This window comes from Plodia interpunctella, chromosome 10 (genome assembly GCF_027563975.2).
Source record: "Plodia interpunctella isolate USDA-ARS_2022_Savannah chromosome 10, ilPloInte3.2, whole genome shotgun sequence".
Taxonomy (NCBI): domain Eukaryota; kingdom Metazoa; phylum Arthropoda; class Insecta; order Lepidoptera; family Pyralidae; genus Plodia; species Plodia interpunctella.
Genome location: NC_071303.1, coordinates 4953823 through 4976850, shown reverse-complemented (window position 1 = coordinate 4976850; position 23028 = coordinate 4953823). Strand labels below are relative to the sequence as shown.

The window sequence follows — 23028 nt, the reverse complement described above, 5'->3', positions numbered from 1 at the left end:
TCTTTGTACATACATATTTTTATCTGTGGTAGTTGGTAATTTATCTATTGAGGTGTGTTGTGGTAATTGAAGGCAATTTTTAGGTCAATAATTTACTGCAATGGCTTTAGTTATTCTTTTGCAATAGTACTTTTGATTGCCGTCTCCTGGATAATGGATAAAATACAATGAAGTAGGATATTATGTGCATTTGAAATAAAAACAATTCGACGGAGTAATGACACTAAAGAAAATTGCGAAAATGTCAATAAAATCGCAAATATCTGCCGAATTAAGTGGTAAGTTTGTTTTAGTTTAATTATATACTGATATAAAAGATTTAAGCAATAACTTTTAATTTACTAGCACCATAATATCTTGTCGTTTGAATAAATAAATAGTCTATATACCTACATATTTTTTACAGATAGTATAAGCAATGTCCTGGGTAAAAATGTTAAAATTCTATATAAATCTCTTATCCGAATGGAATCAAGGGGAGATAAAGTGGACAACAAAGTTTTGGTAAGTATTTATTACATCTTGCAGCAAACATGTGATAGTATTGATCAAGTTATACCTTATAGTAAAACCAAAGTTAATTTTATATTGTCAGTAATTAGTATAGTATTATTGTGAAACCATAATAGTATTATAAATGGGAAAGTACAGACTTTCCCATAAGCATTTTTTTTTCAAAAGTGTAACAGCAAACAGCTGTCTGTTTGCTATTACGCTTGTATTGGTGAAACCTCCGCGCCAATTTTGATTGAATTTGTAATATAGTTACTGACCCCAGGTCAAACATAAAATACCCTGTATTAGTTTTAAAAATATATATATATATATATTCATTTTTTAAACAAAGAAATATTAAATTTATTATTCAGAAGTAATAAGTTATTTCAATTTACATATGTGTAAACATAGTGCTCATAGAATATTATTAAAATTCATTTAATTGATTTGAGCACCCTGACAGGACAGTTAATAGATGATAAAAGCTATTGATACAATAGCATGAGTCACTTAGGTGTGTCTTGCTTTGTGTATAAGGTGCTTTTGTGTATTGGTACTAAGTAGATAGGATTTGGTTTGATGTTTGTGGTAGATGTTTACAATATGTAGACATCTACCACAAACATCAAAAAGGTATCTGGAAATAAATATTATTACATGAAAAAACACTGAAAATTAAAGCAATATGAATATGAAAACATTTTAATGCACACTACCTACCTACTTACTCAACAGCTCCAACCTTATCTATTACTATCTGCAACTTTTATTTACATTCATAATTTTTTACTTGCTTGTGATATGGGTTTTGGTATGTGATTTATGATTACTAACATGAAACTCACCCATAGACTGGAAGCTTTGTATTAATTTCTCAATGAAGTGTGATACATTGAGGAAAATATTGAATTACAATGTTACCTAAGATTGTTTTGTGCAACGTTTCTGGATTCTTACATAATATAAGTATCTGATGTATAAATAGATCCACATCCATTAAGTTTTAACATGTTTTTTTTAAAGAAAATTGTAAGCATCCTTGGTATGTTCTTTAAATTTTTTAAGCTAAATTATCATTACACAATATCTATATTTTACAAGAGAATCATCATATAAAAGATTATTTTGGGCAGCTACTCCAAATTCCAGGATAAAAATACATGCTATCCCAATAACACATGTCTAAACTTTTTCAATACATAGTATTCCAAATAACTCCTTTGCTATTATGGTTATTTGTAGATTTAATACAAAGTATTAATTATGGCTGACATTAGTATCAAATGTTTTTAAAAACCACAAATCAAGTTATAATGAGTGTTTTGTACTTCATGCTTACTTGTAATAAAATACTAATAACATATATTAGCCACAACTATCTCTGCAATAGTGGGCAATCAATAGTAAACTCAGCCATTTTATCCTTAAAAATTTTAATAAACAAAATAATATTAACTTTATGTTTAACTTTATATTAAAGTTAACATTATTTACATGATATTATAAATTAAATTACTTTTGTTACAGATTGTAACTGCCTATAGAATTTTTATTACTACTACTAAAGTTCCTACAAGGGTAAGTTTCTTGATAAGATATTGACATTTGTTAAACGGCCAGGGCCTAGAGCCAGTGGTATAGCTACCGTGCCATGTACCAGGGATACTTGGTTAAGCAATCCCTATTAGTCGTAGGTGAATAAACTTTCCGTAATATGTAGTGTAACTGCTTCATGGATTTACACAAACATTACACACCAATGGTTTCATCAATTCGAAAGTTTGGTTTGTTCATGTCTGATGGAAAGCAGAACAAATTAATTAAAAATTCGCCATTACGTAACTTGAAAATCTGACATAATATTCACAATCCAGTATGTAGTCACATACAGCCACATACTCGATCTACAAGACATATACTTCGCTATTCTGTAAAGTCAACAACAAATGTTACATTTAGTTTTTCTGACTTCAAAGTTATTTTTATTCTGACCAGGAACATGCGGAGATGACAGAGAGAGAGAGAGACTTTTCCTGATTCCTTACAGTAATTTATGATTCTGCATATTTTTTAACAATTGCATAATGTGCATTGCAATAGCCGTTATATTGACTAACGCCGCAATTATTTTCAGGTTGACAATGGATTTCACTTGATGGAGATAGAAGCGCTGGAAAGCAAAAAGCCCAACCATTTATCAATAACGCTCGTCCATGAACACAAGCCGGTGTCCATTCTCATAGGTGAGTGGAGAACTAATTACACCCATTGTTTTCTCGAGGTTGTTTCCACTGACACAGAAATATGGGGACAGTACTGTCCATAAACTGATTATGATTAACTGTTGAATTTATAACCGATTTAATAGATTTACTATAGCCTTTTTGACGAACCCGCGATCTGCCCCATATGATGTACTTTTATCTAATATTTACCTACATTAGTAAAGATGTGTCACATATGCAGTACTTTCTTTACTAACATTAAAGTCTAGTTTTGGTCATCGTTATTCAGTTTTTAACTCATATTTCATAGCTTTATAAAGTAAATGTGAGTAAATTGTAGTATAAAGTGAGCAATTTAACAAAAATAAAATGTGAAAAACATGATTATTTTACGTTACACAACAAAGCTATCTCAACAATGTGTTAATTAGCTAAGTCGGTTAATGTTTTCTTCCATCGTTAACAAACAATACAATTTTTTTTTGCTGTATTTTCGTCGCCGATTTTTTAAAATACGTTTACATTCGTTCGTTGAAGTAAAATAAATTATTTTTAATCAAATGATAACAGATAAATTTAAATAGTAAATTGTAACAATTGAGGACTCGAGCGGGAATCGAACCCACGTCCCCGTCTAAGCTATCAAGACATCTAATATTTATTGAATTTTATATAAAAATGCCTAACCATTTCGTATTTCGTAGTATTTTTGTTAATAATTTATTTTTTATTGACTTGCAGGAGAGGAAGGTTCGTCCGAAGGCGTTGTAAATGCAATGCACGCGGTCGTGACTGCTTTCGACGATTTATTTCCCAATGTGGCCATGGAGGATATTGTATGCAAGGTATGTACGTACATACAAAACGGTCAACCGTGAGACGATTTAACACGTATAATGTTCTATGACATCATATGGAATTAATTCAAGAGTAATAAAAACGATTATAAAAACTAGATAACAATTGCGAAGAAAAAGAGCGTGTTATTTGGTTGAAACCACATTTACACTAATTGTATTTCGTCAACATTGGCAACATATCTAAAAGTCTTGGGACATGACACTTATATGTTTCCTTACATCCCTATACATATTATAAAACAAAGTCATTTGCCGCGTCTCACCAATAGATAGTGTAATTACTTAGGAAGGTGTAGTTGCATCATTTATTATGTCTTTACCCGAGCGAAGCCGGGACGTGCCGCTATAGTCTCTAATAAAAAGAACGCCAAGTTCCCTTGATTGACTTTTACTTAAGCAGCATTTTATGTTTTCTTTCACTTCCAGACCAGTATGGAAAGTATATTTTAACTGCAGTTTATTCTTATTCCAAGGTCATAAAAGTCAGCCATTTAATTGCATTTAATAAACACTAACTTCGCACATTTCCCCTAATGGGCGGAACGAGAATAATAAACTCTAATAAGTTTAAATGGCTGACTCAACTTTGTTACCAACCCGAAGTCTATTTGTAAATCGTTTAGCTCATAATCAAATATTGTCGACTTGTCGCGCCCACTTTGACCTTGATATATGGTGTCGCAGATATAACAGAGCTTGCAAGGTCTGCCTGCAGTGTGGCTATTACAATAAAACCTCTTAAATCTCATAAAAGTAGATCACAATTAATTTAATTATCATACATTCATTGATATAAACCTTCTTTTTATTGCATCGATTATGAATTCTGAGATATTTTATTGGACAACCTCCAAATATGAAGCAAGACCGCAACATTTGAGACCCTGTATTGTCTTTGTTAGTGACTAATCACAAGTTACTTTGATATGGACTTGAATCACTCAATTCAGTATCAAACCCTTGACCGTAATATTTACATTCAATTATCCTGTACCCAATCGACGTCAGCGCTTTTATACTACCATATAACTACCAATTTGGAATAACTAACTAGTTGGTTTGTTTTTACTCATCAGAGTATATTTTAAATTTGTCAATGTTTTCATTTTTACAAGTAATTGGCCAATAATTTAGGTAGTGGGGATTATAGAATACGTATGTTAAGTATATACATAAAAATGTATAATTATTTTTAATCCCCGACATTTACAATAAAATTAAACCTAGGAATAAAATTAAATTTAACGGGGTAAAAATAACAAAGTTGAAATTAACAATATAAAAATTTGTGATCGTGGAGAGTTGGTGGCCGTGTCAGGTATCCAATAGACCTGTATAGTATAATGACCCATTATAGAGATTTATTAGACAGAATAAATTTGGAATAATACTTGGAACCTGGAATAAACCTGTATGATTCCTTATATAGGTTTACCAGGTCTCAACGTACGCATTATGATTAACATTAAATAAAGGGTTTAAATATTTTAATTAGTAGTTTTTTTTATAGCTCCGATTTGATTTTCAGGTAAATTTACCTTTTCAACTACAGCCTGTGAGTGGCACACGGAAACATTCAACTTGCGGTGATTTCTCTAACCAATATGCTGCTATGTGCGATCTTTGTCAGACACCATTCAGGTAATACATTTTTATTTTGGTTGTTATACATTGTTTACCTGGGAATACAGTAGAATTTTTATTTTTAACAACTTAAGCAATATTCACAAATTCTCAATAAACAAGGGCAAATTACAAGATAATTTGCTGTTACTGTGCAACAAACAGCGTTCAAAATGTGACAAAAAGTATTTACGTTAAAAAAACCTTCCAGTCTGATCAAATAAACTCATGTTTTATTTCTACTTCCAAAAATTTTTGCGGTCTTGCGATTCAATTTATTAGAAGAGTTTGCAATCTATTTGGGCTTCATTTATTTAACTATACGATTTTTAAAACTGAATTAAAAATTATAAATTTTTTATCGTACTTCAATAGACCTATTGAGTCCTGTTCTGTACTTTTGTACGTTAGTAATATTGTTTATTATTTTTTCAGGGCCGAAGTAGCTTGGGATATAGATACAATATATTTAGCTCATGATATCCGAATGTTACATCTCAAAGATTTCGATCATTTGGACCAAAGGTAAGTTTTACATTTGTCAATTTAGTATATTATTCAATATTTATCTTTTTCTAAATATCCGAATAATGAAATTAGTATGGAATGTATCGATAATTTGTATATTAAGTAATATCGTTTCAAAAGAGATACTTCATTTATTTTATTCATTCAATTGTGAAAGTAAAAAAATAACTGAATACATAAAAAATATTATATTATAAAAAAGTAAATTCAATAATAATCTAATCCCTCTATACAATTGAATGTGGCCTTCGAGTTTCGTTACTCTCGGCTCTGTCAACGTGATAACGTATTGGTAATTTCATCGTATTTAGAGTGGACTTTAATTTTAGACTACAATACACTTACGTTTGAATATTGTCCCAACAGGGACTTGATACCATTGATAATGTCCCTGCAACACAACACATGGTTCAACGGCGTGTGCGGGGACGGCGTGCGGGCGACGGGCGAGGCGTGGGAGAGCGTGTGCCGGATGGTGCGCGGCGCCAGCCCCGCGCCGCAGCGGCTGAGCTGGCGCGCCGCCGCGCTGCGCCACGACCACGCCGCGCGCCTCGGCCACGCGCTCCTCCGGGCGAGGCGAGTGTCGCGCATGCACACTGTCGACCTCTCGCAGAACCACATTGAGGACAAAGGTGGGTCTTGTCGACTTCTCACGGAATCATATTGGTCTCTTAAGAAAATGCATCGATGAGCCGCGCTTCGTCGTACCTCGTACGACACGGCGACGTTGGGCCATGCTTTTGACGATCTCTCTCAAAAACAAATTGAAGATAAAGTGATTTATAATATACACTGTATTATGTATAAGCAACAATTCTTATATTTGCGTACAACAATTCTTATATAACGTGTACGTTTGAATTTTAATACATTGAACTAAAAATAAACTTTTTTTTTTCGGATTGTATTTCATTGAAGACCATAGGTGTGTAATCTCGTAAGAAGTACTATCAAATGGTCATGAATGAATGATTTAACCACACTTCCTGTGCGTATGACGAACCAATTGTTCTTGCAGATAAACACTTCTTTAATCAATGAAAGAAATTAGATTTTTTACAAGGTAACTTGTAAAATATCGGCAGCTTCACAGGGCTACTGGTAGAAAAACGTTGATCATGTCAGCTTTCTAGTTCTGATATACTGCTTATAAATTACACGGTATATGACAGAAATATATTTAAGCCCTAGAATTTGACCATTCTATATCCTCCCATAGATGTTATACTAAAGAATTGACTCTATGATCGTCGCCTAGTACACAGATGTTCATAGTTGTAGTGGATAAATGTGAGAAATAATGGAATATAAAAAGCTAAATCTTGAATCGATATTCAAACAACTTTTTTATATGCCATTACTTTCTTATGTATATTATGTAAAAAAATTATTATTATGAAAAATGTTTTATAATCTTGAACCACAAACGGTTTACGAGAAGGTTTCTCCACCTATTTGCAAACTGCGAACATCTGTGCACTGGGTATTTTGTACATATACGCCATTTCATAATGTGAACAATTAAAAATATTACGATCGGCGAAACTGTACCTAATCAAAACTATGCCATCACCATATATAAATATAGGAACTATTTATTTACAAACAATATTTTTTGTTTATTTTAGGTGCTATTAGTGTACTAACTGGACTGGCGAGCAATCCAAACGGCTTGCAGTATTTGGCGATGTCTCAGTGTGGGGTTACCGGAAAGACTGTAACACATCTGGCTTCCATGCTCAATGATAATATGAACCACCTATCAACTTTGTCTCATTTGGATTTATCGCAGAATAATTTGAAGGACGATGTGCATGTGAGTATTATTCTTTTTTTAAATTGCAATCTTGTGTTAGTTGTTTTTCTTTGATTAATGGTGTAATTATCATAATTTCAAATTCAAGTAGACATGTTAATTTCAAAGCGTGCTACTTATATTTACGAATACTTAAAATTAATGTAAATTGTATTTTTAGAATAGGTTATATTAACACTTTTCTATGTTATTTGTTTTTACAGAATTTATACAACTTTCTCGCCCAACCCAACGTTTTGACGCACTTAAATTTGACTAACACGGAGACTACATTAGAAAATGTAAGTAACAGTTTTAACCAAACAGAGAAATGTTGAATTGATTTGATGAGAATGACAAGGAAACATTGATTATAACAATAAGTTGGGTTTATTCTTTTCAACTTTTTTATATTTCTGCCAAAGTATTAATAAATTATTGCCAAAATAAAAAATGATGCTTCCCAAAAGGGAGGTAAAATCTTCCGAAGTAAAAACTTTAAAAACAATTATGTTAAAATTAAATTATTCATAACAATAATTTGGTTATCAGCAATAATTATCATAATTTTTTGTTTATTTTTCCAATTATACAACTATTACAAAATTGTTATGGCACTTGTACATTCCATTAACTTGGAATAACAGAGCTCCTGGCATCCTGAATTTTTTGTTTGGGGCTCCGGATAAAAGAGTTAGAGTACAGTTGCTGGTCCTTACATGCACACTGATGGTTAGATGTTAATCTTAATGATTGATTATTATATTCGTAAAGTGAATAGAATGAATGGTATGTGTGTAGATGTGGGGCGCGCTGCTGCGCGGCTGCGCGGCGCGGCTGTCGTCGCTGCGCGTGGGCCGCAACCCGTGGTCGCTGGCGCGCCGCGCGCGCGACCCGCCGCCCTCCTTCCGCCAGTTCTTCACCGCCTGCCTCGCGCTCACCGACCTCGACTTCTCCTACTGCAAGATGCCCGCGGACGCTCTCAAGTAAGACCACACCCCCCCTCCCGCCCCGCTTAAAAACAATAAAAATCGATCTCTGGTCTGCTGAGGGAGCTGCAGGGCTATTACATTGACACGTTAGTGCGGCGCAGTTCCGTTGTTTTCCATAATGTCAAATTTCAATGAACTTAACAGAATTCATTGTTTTCATTTTCTTGCAGTTGCAATTCCACTATATCAAAATAAAGCTTCGTGTAGCTGTCGTGTATATCTAAATAAAGTTACGGTAAACTCAAACTATTGAACAAATCATACGGTCATACGGTTTTCACTTATCGATTTGATTATCGAAATGAAAATAAAAGAAAAATTAAACTTTTAGTTCCACAGTTAATAGATTTCAACAAATAAATCTTCAGCCTTGTTATATATCTTTATAAAACATCATGTTTATTTTATTTTTAGGAGCTTACTTCTCGGATTAGCGTGCAACGAAAGTGCGACGGGCGTACAACTAAACCTGTCCGGAGTGCTGTCGTCGTCGCAGGCCGCGCATGTGTTGGAGTCGTGCATACACGGGGTGCGATGTCTTCAGTCGCTCGACTTGTCAGATAATAGTAAGTTGAATTTCTAAAATCAGACCAGTACTTCCAAATAACTTGAACATGTAAACAAAGCAAACGGCTTTGTTTACATGTTCGAATGGTCATTGGACACTGATTTTCGCATTACTTTCTCCTATTTGATTGCCATGTATCTGTGTTTTAATAGTACTTGTGAATTCTGAATATCTGACTGCGCCAATTAATAACTCTTGTTTTCAGGTATGGAATTTGAATTATCGGGAATAGTGAGAGCCATAGGCAAGAACCATTCTATAACACATTTATCGTTAAGTAAACTGACTGGAAAGCGTTCTTATGCTCCGCCTTTAATACAAGTAAGCCATTTTAATAAATATTGTTATTAAGTAGAAAATAGTGATTTTATATTTATTACAATGACAATGTCATATTTTTTTCAGGCCTTAGTTCATGTGCTACAAGAACCGGACACTGCCTTGACTTCGTTAGACCTGAGTGATTGTAAATTGAAGGTAAATATTACCACTAGAACGTTAATATCGGTCCAAACTCTAGCTTAGACCATTTTATACAAAAATAATTTGTCAATTAATTAAACAATAACAGATCGTATTGACATTTGATATGAGTCGTTTTGCTTAATTACCAAGGACTTATTAGTATGGCTCAATAAGCTCGCTGCTATTTATTTATTTATTACGCTTATAGTGTTTACATATATGATCTTATATTTTTTAAGAGTAAGTTTGGCAAATATTTTCAAATTTTAGCACTCCACCCCCGGTATATTTTACTACACTTATCATTGTAAATTCAAATATTTTATTCCACAGGCTGATTTATATGGATTATTGAACGCTTTGGGCGGCGCCCGGCGCCTGCGCTCGTTGGACGTGGGCGGGAACATGGCCGGCGACGCGGGCGCTAGATTATTGGCCAAAGCATTGCAGTGTAACTGTACTCTACACACGCTGTATATAGACCGCAACGCCTTCAGTCTGCAAGGTAGATCGTATTGTTATGCTGTTGAAGTTGTTTCTTTGTCGTACAACTGCCGTATTATGATATACTTGTACCACGTAGTAAGTACAATCGAATAGGTTTTAGGCAGCAAAAATAGCTACAATTAGTTGTTTATACAAAAATTAAATCCTTTGGGCTTATTTGAACTTTATTACACAAAATATTCTACAAATGGTCAGTCCCGGGTAGTGGTAGCTTCTTGTGTGTTAGTTGGTAACTAGAGGTGTTTTCTAGTGGCAATTATCTAATTTAGTGGCTTCAGATGTTTACTTTGTATTTATACATTACTAGCGGCCCGACCCTTCTTTGCTCGGGTAAAACCATAATACACCTTCCTCAGGAATAATACTATTTATTGGTGAAAACTGTACAAAAATCAGTCCGTTCGTTATTGAGGTTATCGCGTTCATATAGACAGACACGTCTTTGTATAATATGTGAGGATAATGTAACAGGTCTGACCGACATCGCGACGGCGCTGCGGCGCTCGGTGAGCGTGCGGCGCGTGGAGTTCCCCGGCTGCGACGCCGCGTGCGGCGGCCGCGGCGCCAGCGAGAGGGTGGCCGCGCTGTGGCGGGAGCTACACGAACGGTAATACCGGCTATACTATGCGTTAATTATCGCGATACGGTACGGCGGATTCGCCATACATTGCTGGTTGTTCATTGCGCTAAATAAAAGCTCACATACAAGCTACGCTATGTTCGCGCGTTCGCGTAATAGTATGAATTCGGTTTGAAATCCGTATTAGTTCGAGGATAGTGTATTACTACACATACTCCGTGTTACTACACGGAGTATGGATGTGGTGAGATGGGCGGGACACACTGCTCGAATGGATACAAAGAGATGGACGCGGAGACTGCTGGAACCATCTATGAGATGGAAGGACGACATTGTTCGACACGCAGGGCGAAATTGGATGTCGATTGCCAAAGACCGCTAGGAGTGGAGAAGACTGGAAGATGCTTACGCCCAAAATTGGATATAATAGAGGCTGCTATAGGTAGATGGATGTGGTATACAAAATGTTGTCCAACAACTTTAGTATGTCAATAACAATTTATATGAAACTGTGTTGTCATACGTCAGAGCCATTCCAAACATACATTAATGTACAATAAATAGAATTGACCAGTTAAAGTGACATTCAACTGTGTTATATAATCCAGGTAAATAAGTTATTGTATAGATAAGGCCTCATAAAAATATTATTTTTCCCCAGATTGGCGAACAACAGCACGCCGTCGCAAGCGCACACGTTACGAGCGCTGGCGCTGGAGCGGGCGTGGGCCGGCGGCGAGGCGGCGGCGGCGGTGGCGGCGCAGGCGGCCGCCGCGCTGCCGCCGCAGCCGCTGCCTGCTGCGCTCGAGCGCGCCGCCGCCGCTGCGCACCATCTGCTGCACCAGTACCTGCAGGTAAAGTCTGTGGTGAATTTTGTCGCTCCATGCTTCATCACTTGCCCCTTGTAAGTCGGCAGTAAACTTGGTTCTGAGCAAATTCTTGACGTTAATAAGAGATAACGAGAGATTAATGTTTTTTTCGTGAGAAGTCGAGGCTGTAGCGGCTCAAACGGTCTAATAAACTTTCTGTTACTGTGGCTCTAAAATTGTTCCATGTGTATTTGACTCCAGGTCACTGGAGAGTTCTAGGAATACGTAGGTAACGAAAGTATTGATATTCCAGCGGTGTGGCGAAGTGTTCGCAGCGATGGGCGGCGCGGGCTCCAGCGGCGAGGTGGTGTCGCTGCAGGCGGTGCGCGACGCCATGGCGCCTTGTTCCAGCACGCTGCAAGACCTGCTCAAGTAATTTCTTCACTTTTATATTCGTATACTGTCATGATGCTTGGAAAATTATGCAATTATGTAAATGAATATAAAATTCCACAGTTTTTGTTTATGAAAAATTAAAATTCAGCACATTAAAGTTTTTGAACAGCCCGATTTTCACAATATGTGACACATGGAATATTATTACAACGTCCAACATAAATTTGAAGTGAAAAATTTTAAGACTGTTACTGAGGTCAATCAACTGATCGAATAATGTATAACGTAGAGGGAAAAAATGTTCGCCATTTTTTTTAGGCTTTATCCGATTTTGCTGTGAAAATTTGATTGATATTTAACCACCCTGTATTATAAATGGCGGAACGTGACGTATGTGCATAATGAGCTTATATTATGTACAATGTTCTCTATCATCTTCCTTCACCTTGATCGATATTTGGTTGATACTTTGAACACAGTTCTGCCGTGGAGCGCCTGGCGTTGGCGGCGTGTGAAAGCGTCGAGAGCGGCGACAGCGGGGACTCGGAGCCCGCGGCGGGCGGACACGTGCCTGACTTGCTGACGCCGGTGTCGCACTCTGCGGTCAGTACTATATCCTCTAAGTAAAACAGCTCTGCATTTTGGTTAATTATTTTAATTATAAAATGGATGAAACAAATTTTCCTAGACATGCTAGATTTGGTGCTCGCGTTTTCGAAAACGACTAATGATTTTGTTGAAATTTTACATATAGTGCTTACTAGGGCAACAAATACCTTTCAGTTCTATATTCTCATTGAAACGCGGGTATCGAAGAAAAACGAAAGTAAAATAAACTTCATCATCTTCAACTACAGGAAGCCCACTATTGGACATATGCTTGCACATTCCCAGACTGATCCAAGGCTTGCGACCTATAAACGATTTGTCTATTTGTTTGCAGATTAAGAAAGAAGTATTATTTGAGGCTGTAAAGATCGTAGCAAGTAGAAAACTAGACTCTGCTGAACTCCCAGGGAAACATGATTCATAATCACAAAAACGCGGGAGAAATGAATGTATCAATAAATAAAAATAAATTCTCAAATCCATTTTCAAAAATCTTGCAAAAGATGTACCTTTTCTAAATATGTTAATTTGCATAATGACACACTGGCCACTATTGAAGATTAGCAAAGATAATATTTATGTAGCAAGAAAATGAATTGAGCTTCCGATAAGATAGTCATATGTTAAGTTGTACTAATGCAAAAGATAAATTATAAACTCGATGTTAAGTAGGTACGAGCAATTGATCATGAATAGGCTTTATTAATTATTGTAAACATTGTTGAAATTTATTGACATTGTTTTATTATTCTACGCTACACAGAAATTGGATTATTTGAACTTGGTAAGTAAATCTAAATTAAGAGTTAAATAGTTTAATTACGTGATTAGATAAGTATTCTAAATTATTAATGATATTAATACGTAATTAATATTCGAAAAAAGAATAATTAAAATTTGTTAAAAATAGAAGTTAGGTTTAGCTATAAAATACTTATAGTAGAAGAATAACTTGGAAGAGCTGCTGCCCTGGATTGGCAGGCTACCAACACTCGTTATGACGTTTGGAAAATAAAATTATTTAACAGAAACAATTTTCAACATTTTGTGACAACCCTGACTTTGCTGGCGGTAGTTTCGCCTTTAGCAAAGTCTACTGCCGACCTTTAAAGCGCAGGTTAAAGAAGAAGCAGCACAACTAACTTTACCGCAAACTTTTCTTCAAAGACTAAAAGAAAGAAAAATAAAGTTTATTTGGTTTTCGAAGCGCAGGTGAAAGAAGCGGCGCGGTGAAAGTGGTAAAAGATAGAAAAAAACATATTTGGTACATTTGAAAGATAACAAAATATCGGTTTGCGCGTCAAATGTTCGCTAGTGTTATCGCGGTTTTATAATCTGAAATATTCGCAGGCGACGCCATTAGGCTGCCGACGTCGCGAGCGCGGGCCGCGGCGCGTGCGGCCGAAGTCTGTGGCGGAGCAGCAGTGCAGCAGCAACGAGATGCTGTCGCTGCCGCCGCTGCACGCCGAGGCCGCGGACGCACTCGCTGACTTGCCCGCCCACACGCTGCGTCACCTCGTTAAAGGTCACCGGCGATTATGATTACCTTCTTTAAACAGATATTACACGATTTCAACGTCAAAATCTTAACTAATACTAATAATATAAATGCAAAAGTAAATTTGTTACCTCTTCACGCTCTACATACTCAACCGATCTTCTTGAACTTTGGTATACTTATAGTTTGAAGTATGGAGAACATAGGGTACCTTTCATCCCGGAAAAAAAAACTATTCCCATGGGTTTTGCTGCATTGCTGTTTACAGGTCGACCGCGGCGCACAAAGACAAGAGCGCCGACCCGTCCAATCACAGATCAATCGCAAGACATCGACGAAGGTAAATTGATAAATCTGACACTTTTCAATGTTGATGTATAAATCTAAAATTTTAAATGCCGTAGAGATACACCGAAAAGAAATAGTAAAATAATATTAATAAAATAAATACAATTGGCTTTCCGATGTGTGTTTTCAGAATAGTCATATTCTGTAAATATAGCTATTCTGTAATATAGCATTGGTTCTCCTAAGAATAAATAAATAAATAATAATATCATCGCTATGATTATTTCACAGCAGAACTATCAACTAGTACATAGAAATCAGAATATCAACAAAAGTAACCTAACCACCCAATCACTTCGCGTATAATCACAGTGAAATAAGAACGAACCAACACAACTACGTACTACGTACCCAACACGACCGCACCGCACGGCGCCAGAGTACAGCTATAAGTATTTAGTAAAGACTGTATGTAATGTGCAGGCCTGGACGAGTTCTGGCGCACGTGCCGCACGCCGCCGGGCAGCGAGGAGGCGTCACTGTCCGCCCGCACGCCGCTCACGTCGCGCTCACTGCACTCGCTGTCCTCGCTCGCCTCGCCCGACCACCGCGACCACACGCTGCTCAGAGACGACACGAGGTACCTCACGCTAACATCGGTCTAACTCCACACGGATATAGATCACGGGTAGCAGCAGCAGTACCAGTAGTAGCTTTTCCACAAAAAGCTAAGAATTATTACCCGTACTAACATCTGCTGTCACACTTTTACGATTAAACCTTAGGCTGATTTTGATGGAATTAGAAATGACCTGAGGTTCTAAACCTGGAGGACATTGTTCTGGATAGCAAATAGCAAATAATAGCAATAACCTTCATTGCAAAATTATTCAACCCCCATAGTTGAAAAGAATCAACGATTTTTTAAAATAAGTTCTATATATATTCGGAGTCTGTAATCAAAGACGATTCAAAATTGTATATATTATAAATTTCACTGACACTGATAGATTACCGTTATAAAATGCAGAAATTAATTACACAAAATTTAATTATTTTTTTCAGTTATAGCGTCACGTCTGGCGAGAGCACACCTGTGTTATTAGAATGTGGTAAGTGATGATGTTGTACCAAACATTTCATTCTAAAAGGGTAACTATTTGTTTTTTGAAAATTTGTGATAAGCAGAACAGTGTTTAGCTTGTATTTCCGTTGACGTTGAACGTGTCGTTGGATTTCTCTGGCAATCCGGAACTGTATATATATAATCTATATATATGTAATCTCTTTTGTAGTCCTTAGTTGTAATGTTGCTTCAATAAGTGATGTATATCATCCTAAACTGAATATTAATGCTACAAGAATTTTATCAAAACATCCAGAATCGTAGACAAACATCAATAATTTTAAATAATAGAGATGTAAAAATTCTGAAATCGAGCGGGAATTTAACTCACGCCCTGACTATTTCGACACAGTGATCTTACCGGAGTTTATTATTTTTAAAACTCCATTAAATTAAAAAAAAATATTATACTTGTGATCCGTGATCACAATGATGATGATATTCCTCAGAGGTATCCCGTTGCAAGTCTTCCGACGACGTGGGCGCGAAGCCCGCCAACACGCCGCCGCCCTCGCGCTCGTCCGACAACGTCAACATGGGTGAGTCGCGACACGATGCATTTAGGACGGGGTCGAGTAGGAAATTATCACAAGTTCGATGTTTGCTGCCTTTTCTATTTTTTTTTTCTGAACATTGAATTTAATAGTGTTTTAAAAATGTACGCGGTATTTTTTACCATTTAATTCAGTAGAGTTGAAATGTTTCATGAAATATGCGACGCAAACGAGTTACGGAATTACGTTTTCAATTTTGGTCAAAATTGTCTAATTAGCTGTCACAATCAAAATGTCAATCTAGTCATTAAAATCATCATAGCCAGTATTTTTTATTAAAAGATTAAACTTTAGTAGCAATGACAAAAATTTGATTCTGTTCATCAAACACGAACCTGTTATAATTTTGTACTCTACACATTTACCCGGCTTTGCTGCCCTGGTTATAAGTGAGCTCAGTCACAGCATTTGGGAGATGTAACACGGCTTGTGTGCCAAGTGGTGCGCCGATCGGCTTTTGTTTGTGATAACTATGTTTGAAACTTGGTAGACCAAGTATTAACGCGTTGGCTACGACCTGCCTAAAGGAAATCATAACTAGTTGAAATTTTCTTGAGGATTTTGTTCACTGTAACGTACCTCACGCGCAAAGTCGTCTCTGACCTGAGATTTGTAAAACGCGACACGCGTCTGAAGCCGCAGTCAACGTGTTAAATTTAAATGACGCACTTCATATCCAAATTTATTGTGTCTGCAAATGAAGTAGTGGGGCACGTCATTTCAACTTGGACCAAGACTACAATAATGTACGACTACTCTTGTGTCAAACTAGTTCCTTACCACGCCGCAAAGTTAAAAGATTTGCTAGCGCTACGCAATTATTGTACCCTGAACTATGACTTGGGAATGGCATCCACTGGTCCACCATCCTAACAAATTAATTATTCATAAATTTCATTTTATGACAATCAAGTGCTTTAATTCCTGTTTCAAAACAGGGTACGACGCTTAAAGATATTTCTGAGGAAGGCAATCAAATCGTTGTCATTGTATGCCAAGGCAAGTTCCGAGTTCCGTAATGAAAACTTCAGTCCTCAGTATATTGGCGTGTGCTCACAGTTCAGATGTATTGTATCTGTGTATCCGCCACATAATAATAAATAAATAACTGTTGCACTAAATACATGTATGTATGCAACATAATTATAATGTACTTATATCTCTCCAAATATCTTTAGTAACGCAAGCTTGGAAAACAGCTATCAGTGTGAGTGTGTGTGTGTATGTAACTGTGTGTGTGTAGGCGGGACGTGCGCGCGCGCAGCGGGTAAGGCGCGGCCCTGGTCGGTGGCCGGCCTCAACCCCGACAGCGGCGCCTGCACCACAGGTGAGGGCGAGACGCATGGCTAGGTCACGATCACTAGGTACACCTACAGAGTACCGATACTATGGAACAGATATACAAGGCGACTTTTTGAACATCAACCAAATGTTCGCAGCTGGTTCCGATGATGAAACGGAACAGTTTTCCAAAGAAATCTGTAAGCAAAAATTACAAAAAATAATTATTTTCGAGCTTGTAGCTGACCGGTATGTACAGAAAGGCTAGATATGAAAAACTGTTTACAATTTTACTAAGTTGTCTTTTGTTATGCGATACTGGCCAAGACGCAATTTGAAAACAATAACTTTTCATTGAAAATCGAACCTGTGTCAGGTTCGATTACACATATAACTATAATTACCTTGACTTTTCATATAGGTACATAAAATTTTCATTAAAGCTTGTATATGCTGATGAAAAATGAAAATCGACTCGGGCTGTTTTAATATTACACAACGCGCTTACACAAAAATCTATGTTCAGAAAGGCATGATATTAGATGTCAATTTATAAAATAAGTTTATTTCAGAACTAGATGTTGCCCGGGGCTTTGCTCCCGTGGGAATTTTGAGATAAAATATAGCCTATAGCAATCTTGGATAATGTACCTTTCTAATGGTGAAAGAATTTTTGAAATCAGTTCGGTAGTTTGGCAGATTATCCGCCTCAAACATACAAACTACAAACAAAACGAAAACGCTTACTTCATTATAATAATAGTATAATAATAGGTGATGATCAAAAAAGAAAAACTATTTGACCTAAACGTATGTTGCTGAAATTGTATGTTTGACAATGCATGATTACGTATGTTGTGTCATTATGAATTAAGATTTCCAAGAGGTTTAGCTTGTTCGATCTATGTTAATATTTAATGTTGTTTTATAGAAGAAACTCATAACATTACGTCATTAATTCTAATTAAATCTTATTACATCGCAGGTCAGATATACGCCGTAAGCAAAAAATAATCTCATGGTACTTCTTGTGATCAACTAACATATTTTACTAACTAAACGAAATATTTATAATAATGACTTTGAGTAACACCAACAGCTATTTGGCCCTTATCTACGATAATGTGGATTAAAATCAATAACATATTACTGATATTTTTTTTTCGAATAAACGTATTCGATTCATGTCTAAAACGCTTTTCGCTATACATGTAGCCTTCCTTCGAGCCTTACTTGGCTGTTGGTACTGGTTGATAATAGGCACGTCCTTTGTATTTGTAACTCTTGTGTAACCTTGATGATGTGGTGGTGGCCTACAGAAGGAGTGGAGGCGTGCGTCGGCGGCAGCATAGTCGGAATCACGCCGGGCGCCGCACTAACCAGTAACCAACTTTCTGACGCTATTCTATACTGAATTAGCAGCTAGTCCATGTGCAAAGCTATAATAGGTAATGTGTGCTTGATGCTTTTGCTGTGATGGTTAATTTTCTATTGAATGATTTTTTAATGCTGACAACCGTATGTGCCACTTTACGAAACTCTCGGAGTACCGAGGCGTCTTCATTTCTTACCTTGGGATAATGACGAAAAATATCTTTTCCATTCTATATTTTGCATCTACATTTGTCCCGTTCCGCTGGTGTTATTTGTTATGGCAACATATTTACAGCTAAATATTTTGGATATTGCAAATTATCTATGATACGAACATTTCTAAAGACACTTTTTATTAATTTATTTAAAAAATGTATGTAATGCAATTATTTTGACAACAAGGATTTGAAGTAAATGGTAGTTTTATGAGCATTAAATTATTAATTAAGTATTATACTATAGTAGAACCGCCTAAATGAGTCCTCGCCCGCGGAGTACAAGGGGCGCGGGGGTACGACGACGAAGGGGAACGAAAGAGGTGCGGGCGGCGGTCGAGCGTAGCGTGTAATACAAGAGGCGAAATGTTACTGGACATTTCTTGAGATATGTGAAGTCATAGTGGTTAGCGGCAAACAGGTGAAGATTTTTATTAAAAAATTAATAATGGCTATACAAAATTTGAATGAAACAACTGTAAACTATACAACGTGTTCCTTTTGTTATCCCATATCTCCATGGTATCAACGAGACCACGTACATGAATTAAATAGCATAAGCATTTTTCGATTATTGTTATTTTCAAATTTTTATTTTTCATACAAAACAATTCGATAAAAATGTGATTTTATGATATATAGGTATGATATGTAGGTAAAAAAAAGGTAATAAAGTTATGTATGTAATATTTATTTATGCAAAATTTATCAAAATTATAAATCAATCACTTATGTCCATAATATCAGTATCACTGGAACTTGATTCTTCACTTTCGAAACAGCCATCATCAGAATCATCAGAATCGTCTTGCACATTAATAATAAAATCAACAACTTCATCTAGTGCTCCATCATGTTTGCAATATTCGTCTTCGATTTTAATCACGTGTTTAACACAATTCTCCCATTTCTCTTTGGGATATTCAGCAAATAATCTCTCTAATATTTCTTTTTTCTGGTCCAAATTAGAGTCGATACTTTTTTGTGCTAATTGTCCTTTGATATCACCCCAGACCAACTCAATGGGGTTCAGGTCTGGGTGATATGGAGGCAAACGCAATACTTCGTGTCCGTTTCTTTTCAATACCTCGTCAATTTTGTAAATATCTTCTGTGAAATGGCTTTTAATTAATTTATATAAGTCATCTTTTCTAAGTTTTTCATCAAAAGGCACGTTATGTCGTCGTAGCCATTCTTGCATAGTTGGCTTGGTAGAAGCCATAGTTGGCTTTTTCTCTTCTCGAACCGAATGATAAGCTGCGTTGTCCATTACTATGACAGAATTTTGCGGTATATTAGGCATGAGCTTTTCATTTATCCATTTACTGAAATTTGCGAAATTCATAGAATCGTGATAATCACCTGTTTTACATTTGGATTTGAATATCACAAGGGCTCCGTCTACAAATCCAATTTGACCTCCACAATGTACGATGATCAAACGGTCCCCTTTACCAATATGAGATAGAACGCCAAGTTCATCCTTTGATTGCCAACATTTTGAAACGTTATGAGACGCGTTTACATAAGTTTCGTCAAGGTATAAAATATGTCTTCTTTCTCTACGATATTTTTTAATAGTATTTAGGTATTTCCACCTCCACGATGTGATATTTGGCTGTTCGATAAGGAGTTTCCTTTTAGATCCGCATTTCTTAAATTTAAAACCTAGATCATGTAATAATAGCCTTAAATATTCCCTGCCGCAGTGTAATATATTCTCTTCTCTAAGTACAGCGTTCAAAGTTTTCAGAGTAGGTATTTTTTTGAAAATTGTGTAAAACTGAGTGACTTTTCTTCTTACCACTCCTTTTGTGAAATCGTCTATTTCCACTCTTTTTCTACGAACCTGTTTTGGTTTTCTTGGTGATTTAAATCTCTCGTTGTCATTTAATGCTTTCCCTTGTTGTACAATTCTAGATACAGTCTTTTCTGATAATCCAGTAACTTCTGCTACAGTTTTATTTAAAGGTATATCTTGTTTATATTCATCAGAATTTGGGTCGAGTTTCTTTTTTCTAAAATATTCATATACGTTAAACGCCATTTGTTTGCACTGACTATTAATTCTATGTCCGAAAACATTTCGACTCATCTTGAGAATGTAATCTCATGTATAACTTTCACAAGGCGTCCGCAACTGTCAACACGTGTGATCGCTAACCGCGTAGCGAGCGAACTGAGTTTTTACAAGAATGCGCCCGCCGCCCGCACCTCTCTCGGTCCCCTTTGTCGTCGTACCCCCGCGCCCCTTGTACTCCGCGGGCGAGGACTCATTTAGGCGGTTCTACTATAGACAGGTGTGATGTGTGTGACTATTAGATTAGACGAAAGGTAAAAATTACATTCCATATAGTAAAATTTATACATAATTAAAGTATTAGCTACCCATGAAACGCAAGCTTGTCGCGCAAAAAATAATCTTGTACCTGTTGCATGAGCAATTGTATGTAATATTTTAATATGCACGTTTAATTTTACTCATTTTAAGATGAATGATGTACCTTCACCTTATCATACTTTGTTGAATTGTTATTTAACGGTTTTATATTACGTGAATATTAATATTACATACTTTATATTTTCGCAGGCTCGATGTTACGAGATCATCCTTTAACTCCAGGTAAGAATATAGTAAATATTTGTTTGTTCTGAATCAAATTCAATAGAATTGAATACGTTTATTTTCTTATGATGTAACTCTTTGGTGATAAATAAGGATATAAGTGAGTAATATAACACGTTTATTTTGTTTCCAGAGGGCGCGGAAGCCTAGTGTAGCAGCGTGGTGCGCAGTCAGAAAGTGATAGTTGAGCAGGGTTTATGTCCAGATATTACGCTACACGGATTTTATTATCGGATGCTCACAATTGTGCCAGTTAAAATTTTAACATTTAGCAGTAAAATAGTTACTGGTTAGTATTCTAACATTAAATCGCTATTTTAGTTACAACTAACTTACAGTTAATTTTTAACATAAACGAAAATGAATTGTTGGTATGCCGTCATAATAATTATTCACTATTAATTATAGGATTACGGAGTTTATGAAGTGTAATAAATCCTTTCTATTTACTGTGATTTGTTTAGTATTATTCTTATATTGGATTTATTTAGTCACCAATATTATTTAAGTTATGTTACATATTCTTTTATTTTTAGTGGCCATTATAAAATATAGTGGTATGTTTTATGTATGGCATTCAAGTTTGAATTATAATGTATATTAGTTTTACATGAGAAATATCATTGAACAGACTCTGGAAATATAAGGGATATCATTTGGTCTTGCCTAGTCATGTTATAAAGGCCTACTTTTGCGCACAAAGCCAGGTAAATGACAATTGTAAAAAGCAGTTTTTAAATCTCCATGACAATTATCTTCCACTTTTAACATTCCTTTAATTGTTAACTAGGAGACGGGTGTTTAAAAAATAATGAACATGTGTGATTTTTAAAATGAAGTTCAAAATGTAAGGTGAATTTTTAGTATACTTAGCATACTACTCAGTGATGTAATGTTCAATTTTACGATATTGTGGTATGTAAATGTAGAAGATGCCCCATAAATTTTAAGTGTTCATTAGAGTAATATAATTAATTGTAAAAGGTTGCGTTCGTTCTACCTATTGGATACCTTTGTTTTTATTGAAATTTCTCATTGTAAATTTACTGATTATAAGTAGATGTATAGTATATGGCTAAATTATTTCATAGTATTTTTATATTCATTCCAATTTTGTTTATCTTACCAGCTCTTTGGTACCAGACTGATTTTAAGGTACTTTTATTTATGGTGCAATTTATTCTAGAGCGTTGTGATAATCTGTTTTAAATTACATACGATAATATACAGCATTTGCAGTTTTATTATAGCCAATTTCTTATTTTCTTTTTGGCAGAAAATTTATTTGCAAAAACACGAATTACATTATTTACAATGTGTTGTTAAAAAGATTCACCGGCTATGGGTATTTGATGTTTTCGGAAAGTACCTCAAATTGTATTCCAAACTTCATGCAAATACATAATATATAATAATTTTGTCATCTTTCTCCTTGGTCTAGGCGTCTCATTTTTGTACAACATAAGAAAAATAAACCACAACAAAAACACCAAAACGTCGACTGAGATTAGCATATGACGTCATTTCTGTCAGTCAATCCCGTGTGCATGGAATTTGTAGGTACTCCGTTGTACGTAGTACCTACCTACTAATTCCATGCCCGTACGTTTT

General features: G+C 35.8%; 1 protein-coding gene across 7 annotated transcripts; it reads left to right on the top strand.

The window, feature by feature from the left end:
- Positions 1 to 7: 7 nt before the first annotated feature.
- On the top strand, positions 8 to 22647 carry LRR (Leucine-rich repeat). Of its 7 annotated transcripts, none has more exons than XR_008405034.2 (29): positions 8 to 278; positions 407 to 504; positions 2026 to 2076; positions 2633 to 2741; positions 3465 to 3568; positions 5112 to 5224; positions 5642 to 5731; positions 6101 to 6366; positions 7363 to 7550; positions 7754 to 7831; positions 8331 to 8515; positions 8936 to 9087; positions 9295 to 9410; positions 9495 to 9566; positions 9888 to 10059; positions 10533 to 10668; positions 11303 to 11495; positions 11764 to 11882; positions 12326 to 12449; positions 13219 to 13239; positions 13806 to 13980; positions 14222 to 14293; positions 14725 to 14881; positions 15307 to 15353; positions 15817 to 15906; positions 17165 to 17248; positions 18522 to 18650; positions 21382 to 21414; positions 21551 to 22647. XR_008405034.2 is itself a non-coding variant. In XM_053750622.2 (29 exons), the coding sequence occupies exons 1-29, from the start codon at positions 218 to 220 to the stop codon at positions 21565 to 21567; spliced, it is 3186 nt and encodes a 1061-aa protein (XP_053606597.1). In that variant the 5' UTR covers positions 8 to 217; the 3' UTR covers positions 21568 to 22647. The 7 variants fall into 7 exon arrangements, 5 of the variants coding, with proteins under 5 accessions (XP_053606597.1, XP_053606600.1, XP_053606599.1 ...); XM_053750622.2 differs by having other exon boundaries at positions 18522 to 18584; XR_008405035.2 differs by lacking the exon at positions 17165 to 17248.
- Positions 22648 to 23028: the final 381 nt, after the last annotated feature.